Source organism: Triticum dicoccoides, chromosome 4A, assembly GCF_002162155.2.
Source record: "Triticum dicoccoides isolate Atlit2015 ecotype Zavitan chromosome 4A, WEW_v2.0, whole genome shotgun sequence".
Classification (NCBI taxonomy): Eukaryota; Viridiplantae; Streptophyta; class Magnoliopsida; order Poales; family Poaceae; genus Triticum; species Triticum dicoccoides.
In genome coordinates, this window is record NC_041386.1 from 627539232 (window position 1) to 627546029 (window position 6798).

The following is a 6798-nucleotide window of genomic DNA, read 5'->3' on the forward strand; positions in this document are numbered from 1 at the left end:
ACTAAACCTCTGCAATTAATATTTTCTGATGTTTGGGGTCCTGTCCCTAGCTCTGTTGAGAGACACACATACTACATTAGCTTCATTGATGACTATAGCAAGTTTTCTTGGATCTATCTTCTTAAGAAAAGATCTGAAGTGTTTCAAGTGTTTAAAAACTTTCAAGCACTCGTTGAACGCAAGTTTGACAGCAAAATAATTGCTGTCCAATCCGACTGGGGGGACATATGAGAAACTTAATTTCTTCTTTCAAACACTTGGCATATCCCATCATGTGTCATGCCCCCACGCTCACCAACAAAACGGGTAGTTGAGCGCAAGCATAGGCACATAGTCGAAGTGGGTTTAGCTCTTCTAGCAGGTGCCTCAATGCGACTTGAATTCTGGGATGAGGCTTTTCTCACTGTCGTACACATCATCAACATGCTTCCCAGTCGTGTCATAAACAATGAAACTCCTACCGAAAGATTGCTTCATGTCAAACCAGATTATACATCGCTTCGTGTCTTTGGGTGTGCATGTTGGCCAAATCTCCGTCCTTACAACACTTGCAAACTCACGTTTCACTCAAAACAACGTGTTTTTCTTGGGTATAGTGCTCAATTCATGTCCCGAACCAGAGCTCTCCTGCGAGCACGCACGGGTGGCGGCCGCTCCCACCCTCTCGGCCACCCCACCGTTGCCTGGCGGCCCAGCCGTCATGCTGACGCCGCCTCCTCCCTTGCTGCCCACGGGCTTCAAGCCGGTCGTCATCCTGCTGCCATCCTTGCCTTCTTCCTGGTCAGATTTGGATCTTGACCTCCTACTTCTGCCGCCGCCGACGACGCCGGACCTACCCGCCCAGGTTCGTGCCACACATCGCCCGTGTCACTGATGCTCCCCATGCCCACGGCAGCTGGCGACTGCCTAGCTCCAGCAACGGCCACTGCGACGTTCTGAATGCCCGCAACAGCTGGTGGCTACCCCGCTCCAACGACGACGGCCGTTGTTGTCGACACTCTCGTCCCCGTGGCGGCTCCATCCCTCCTTCGACCGGCTATGTCCCAGAACTCGCATCTGTCACCATCACGCTTTCTCTCGACCGAGCCTGGGCCCATGGACCCTCCCGCACCACCGCTCACCGTTGCCGCACTGACGGCGACTGTCCTTGCTTCCCGCAGGTCAGACCCGACCATAGGAGGGAGGAAGGCTCTTCCTCAAGCATATCTGGATCTCGTTGCTCCGTCGCTTGTTGGGTGCCCTTGCCTACCCGGCGACCAACCTCATACACTCACTACTCCTGCACTGCGCGGCATTGCTGGAGGCGGCCGGTTCATCCCGCTCGTGCACCCGGGTTGGGGGATTGGCGTGGATGCTTCCATCACGATGAGGCGGTTGTCGTTCTCGAGTATGAGCTTGCGGGCTGGAGACAGTCTCGAAGGGGCGCCGCTCACCGCCTCCCACAACTTTCCATCGCTCCCTTCCATCAATGTGTCGCCGCCTCCTCCGGCGTGTCTTAGAGGCATATGCTATCGGTGCCTGTGTCGAGATCATCGAGCACTCTCATGCAGGGATCCTATCCGCTGCAGGAATTGCCTCCGTTTCGGCCACAGTGCTCATCTCCACCGTGCAGAGCAACCCATGAACACTACTAGGGAAAAGCTTATAGGTAGACGCTTACTAGTAGCGCGGGTTTATAACCCTCGCTACTGCTACTTACTAGTAGCGCAGGTTTATACCCCCCGCTACTACTAAGTTAATAGTAGTAGCGCAGGTTTATACCCTTCGCTACTACTAAGTACAAGGTAGGTGAACTCCCCATATCCTCGGCCGAATCCCTCCTCTCTCCCTCACTCTCCCCCCTTTCTCCATAGGCTCTCCGATGGTGCTCCTGCCCAAGCACACCTCCTCCTCCATGGCGCCCAACGAATTCACCTCGTCGCGTCGTTGGCATCCAGGAGCTCGCCCGTCTTCCCCCTCGCCTCTATGCCACCACGACGGAGCACCTCACCACCAGCGACCAACCCCGCTGCTACCTCCATCCCCTTCCTCTCTCCCTCATTTTTCTTTTTTCCCCTCTCTCTCCCTCTGGTTTGACAAACCCTCCCATGTCCTTGCCCGTGCAGGTCGTCGCCATGAATGACCAGGAGTTCACTGCCTTGGCTACGAAGAGGAGCCCCGCGCCGCTGCCTTGCTCAGCCATGGATCCGGACCCTCTGTAGCAGTCGTCACTGGATCTGGTCTGCCGCCGCCCTTCCGCACCTCTGGCGACGCCTGCTGGCGCTGGATCGAACTATTGCTGCCATTGCCAGCACGCACCTCCTTTTTTTTAAAAAAAGGCTTCATGTGGTTCACAATTCTAAAACCTGGAGATTGTTTGAAGATTTTTGCTTTCTGCTCCATGCCAGGGAAAAAGCATACTCATCTGAAATCCTGAAGCTAGAACTTACGTTTGCACAGAGTAAAAGCACTTCGTCGCAAAGACGATGGCAGCTGCCATGCCCATCACACTACCAGAGTTGAACTCCATGCATTACAGAACATAGTGTTAGTTAATTACCAAAAGAAAAGAACATAATGTGACAGTTTTTCTCTGGGCATCATAGTGACAAGTACACATACAAGCCATAGGGGTCTCTGAAGAAAGCATAACACCTTGTAAAAACCAAGAAAAAAAACCTAACAGATCCGTTCTACACGCAGTGCATCATCGAGGCACAAATGCACAAGCAAAGGGCAGTAAAACTTGAACAGGCTCTTCTCATCAACAGTATTTTCACAGGATGAAGTACATTTTAGCAAGCACTATTGCTGTTGGTCAACATCACACGATTAATTCCTGAAATTAGCAAGTTAACGACCCATCTGTCAAGGAGTAGTACTCTGTTTGCAAAGAGACAAGAGAACATTTGATTTCTAGTGAGATTTATTGAACCCACACAGTGAGAGCATGAGTTCATATCTGAAGATTGAACTGAAACCTTCCTGTCATTGTGTTTTCTCAAATACAAAGACTCCAGATCGTGACTGATGCAACTATACAACAAAAGGATATCAAAGAAATGATATAAAACTGTATGATATGATAAACTGCATTGTGGTAGCACATCAGCATAATGAACTACAAACTGTGCAGATCCAGAAGGAGTGTCTCACAGCTCCAAGAGAAAAGGCGAATAAAGTCAAACTAGGCGATATAGTCACATTATTCAAGGTTCTAGATGTATTGTGCGTAGAAATAGATTTTCTTTACCGCTGCAGAGAATATCGATCCATGGCTTGCAAACAAAAGAATAGACACATAATAACACAGGATGTCATATCACCTCTTCAACCAACAAAGCGTAGCAGCAGATGTAACAGCACAGTCATCTCAACTGCTGTTCAATAGTTAAGCTTGATCTTTTCCACCATCAATGGCAATTCCTATGAGAAGAATGAGTTAATAAACTAGTGACAATAATGGGCAAGAAAACAACTGATAAAAGGTGGAGACACTTAACCGAAGCGATTGTTATAAATCTCACCTTGCACAAAATACTAGCTTTTGCTACAAGGAAGAACTAAGAAATGACATGTATTGCAAGATTTAAATAATTCATCAAGACAGTGTACATCATCTGCCTCAAAACGAAGAATACGGTATTCAGTAGTTTACTTAACCAGGAAGCATTTTTAGAATTGTTTTGGTGTGAACCCATTCATTGTTACAAGTCCAGCAAAAGAATAGTGCATTAATATCTATTGAAGTTTAGTATGCAGGCATACCAGAGTGAACAACTTTTCCTACACTTCAGAATCAAGAATGCGGGTCAGAGAATCAACAAACTAAGTAACCACTCTAAATCCCAAGTTCCCAACATAACACAAAGCTCAAGCAAACGAGAAGGAAACATCCAGAGTCCATAAATTAGAGTTCACTTGCTTAAAGTGAAACAGAAAAGAGTCCAGCATTGACTCGCTGATTGGTTGTTGTATATTATGCAAAACAGAAAGGCAGACTTTTGGTCACTTTAGTTCCTCAATTTATCAACTCTCATGAGCCAGTGAGATTATATTATCCAATACCACAACAAGGCAATAGGGACAGAATAATTATAAATTTGTGCCAGGATACAATCAATCAACCATACAACTATATTGTTCCTCAAGTGCATGTTTACTGGTAAGCATATCACCTTTTAACGGTGACACATGACTAAATGTACAAGCCCAAACTCTAGCAATAAACATAATGCTCAGTTTTTCAGTGTTTAGATCTAAATGTATAGCCCAACTGAACAACAAGAAATTGATGTATCCCCTGTACAAATAAACTAGTTCATTCATATTAGTTATGATACAAGCAAGTGGCTGGATGGGCGTCTGGATGAAGAGTAAAAATGTGAAGTACATACAAGTAAGAATGCCAGGGCTTCACATACATCTTTTAGTTGTGAACGGGTTATTTTCACAGTGAGGAGGATACGGGAATCAATAATCAGTAGAGTGCAGAGTATTAACGGTTCATCATATAATAAGCAATTCTTTAACAAGAAGTTCCAGGAAAACTTGTCCTCTATAAATGAACTATGGCTCATATATTTGAAAGCATCTGCAAGGCAGATACAGTTTGGAATACTAAAGTGAACTCTGCGACATTGAAGTAATTAATGGTGGTACCTGGAGCGTAGAAACATGAGTAAGGCAAAATGTATTTGCAGATGAGTTTGCCTGACACCTCCTTGACCTTCATGGACTTGAGATGGATCATGTAGATGCTAGGATACACATCAATGAAGATCACATCAGCATCTTCCGCATAGCCAACTGCCTCCGCTCGAATATCTTGAACCATACACCCCGCCACTACTTCGGGAGGAAGAAACTTTTTGAGATCAATGACCCTTTGGTGTGTCCATGTCACTACCCCGTCAACGCTCGCCACCTTTGACCACAGATGGAGATTGAATTCTTCAACTCCGGCCAAACCAAGCCATCCAACATCTGTAGGCATGATGACAATCTGTCTTTCGTAGCTTTCTAGCGCGTCATATGGGAACTCCTCAGTCAGACCCAGCATATGCTTATCCAAATCAAACTCAAAGATGCTGCAGTTGTCCAACAGCCAGTAGATTGTGTTTCCAACCAGAGCCGTGGGCGTTGCCTGACCTAATGCATATGGCACAAGAATCGAAGTGATCTCACCCCAGACACCGGTCTCGGACGAGAAGACGCATGCGGAGGTGATGAAATCTGTCTGGTGACTGAACACGAACGCCACGAGAAACGGGCAGGAATGGCAGTCGCCGTGGTCGGTGTGCCCAGCCGCGCACAGAACTGCGGCATTGTACTCGAAGCTCCCATGAGAGGCCTGCGCAGGGGGCGGCAGGTAGCGCTTGTCACCGGTCATGGGTTCCCAGACGAGCAGCGTCCGGGTGCGGCAGCTGTCCAGGAGGACGCGGCCGTGGCGACAGTCGAGGGCCCACCAGTCATCGGGGAACACGGTGGCGGTGGAGAGCGCGAAGCCGCCGGAGGTGGGGACGAATAAGGGAGGCCCTGCCTGGTTGAAGAAGCCGAGCACGGGAGGCGTCCCGCCGTGGAAATCGCGGAAGCGGCGAAGGAAGCGGGCGTCGTGGACGAGGCCGCGCCAGTGCTTGCAGACGAAGAAGGCGCGGAAGAGGTGGATCGGCTCCGGCGGGAGGCGGAGCAGGATCTCCAGGAGGAGATCGTCCGGGGGAAGCGGCGCGGCGGCGGCCGCCGTCGAGCTCGTCCGTGCCTCCATGGGGTTCGGGGGTTTCGGGAAAAGTGGGTGTGTGTCGGCTTTGGGCTTTGATAGAACATAATAACTGGGCCGTGGTGTTTTCGATTCTTTTTGGGCCGTGATTTAAGTTAGACCTCGCACTCCAACCAAGCTCTGTGAATGTGTTGCTCAAAAAAAAAAAAAGCTCTGTGAATGTATTTTTAGGTTAAAATCCCCGAACAATTTTAAAAAAAGCTATCAAAGTAGCTGAATTATTCTCTGGTGCTCAGTAAACCTGCTATTGGACGGGATCAGACATTCTTAGAACTAACCCCTCTTATATATACAATAATAAAAAAGGTTTCGTTTGGTATACTTGTGTGCTAAGTATTCTCATTCTTTTCCTATCAATGAACTTTTCATTATTTTCCTTCCACCCCTCATCAAACAGATAAAAATGAAACGCTTCCAAAGCATCACATTGGCCAAACAATTGACCAATCTCAAAAGCATAATTTTCCTATCAATGAACTTTTCAAATTAAGTTATGAATAAATATTTAAAAAACATGAACAGTTTTTTGAATGTCTCCAGATATTTTTGAAAATTTTATTTTTCGGAAAAACATTGTTTTAATTTTATGAATATAAGGAAAAAGGAAGACAAATAAAGAGAAAGGGAAAAAACGACCCCTCCCCCTCCCTGAAAATCCAGGAAAGAATGAAAAAAAGAGGAAGAACGATGCACTGCGGTGGCTAGACATGGGTCGGCCCATACCTGAGCTCTCCTATGCGAATGGCCGACTATTTGCCACAACTAGCGGCAAAAAGGGAATTCGTCGATTACTTGTTGCATGATGTGACAAACAGGAAATCAACTTTTTTACTCTCTTTCCTGTCCGGCTGTAGATGCTATTAAAGATAGGCCTAGATTCTAAATCAGCTAATAAAAGACTGAACTGGGAAAGGGCTTATAGGTGAACCACAATGAGTGGTGAGCGAGGCGTGACACCTGCCACATCTATTTTGAAATGTTTGCACATGCGTGAGTTTCGACCGCCACTACTACCTTAACATCAGTGGCGGGCGCTCTGCCTC

General features: G+C 47.2%; 1 protein-coding gene across 1 annotated transcript; it reads right to left on the bottom strand.

Annotated features, from left to right (window-relative positions):
- Positions 1-3137: 3137 nt before the first annotated feature.
- On the bottom strand, positions 3138-5743 carry LOC119283898. The gene is made up of 2 exons (XM_037563255.1): positions 4642-5743; positions 3138-3405 (listed from the first exon to the last, which is right to left on the bottom strand). The coding sequence occupies exons 1-2, from the start codon at positions 5741-5743 to the stop codon at positions 3371-3373; spliced, it is 1137 nt and encodes a 378-aa protein (XP_037419152.1). The 3' UTR covers positions 3138-3370.
- Positions 5744-6798: the final 1055 nt, after the last annotated feature.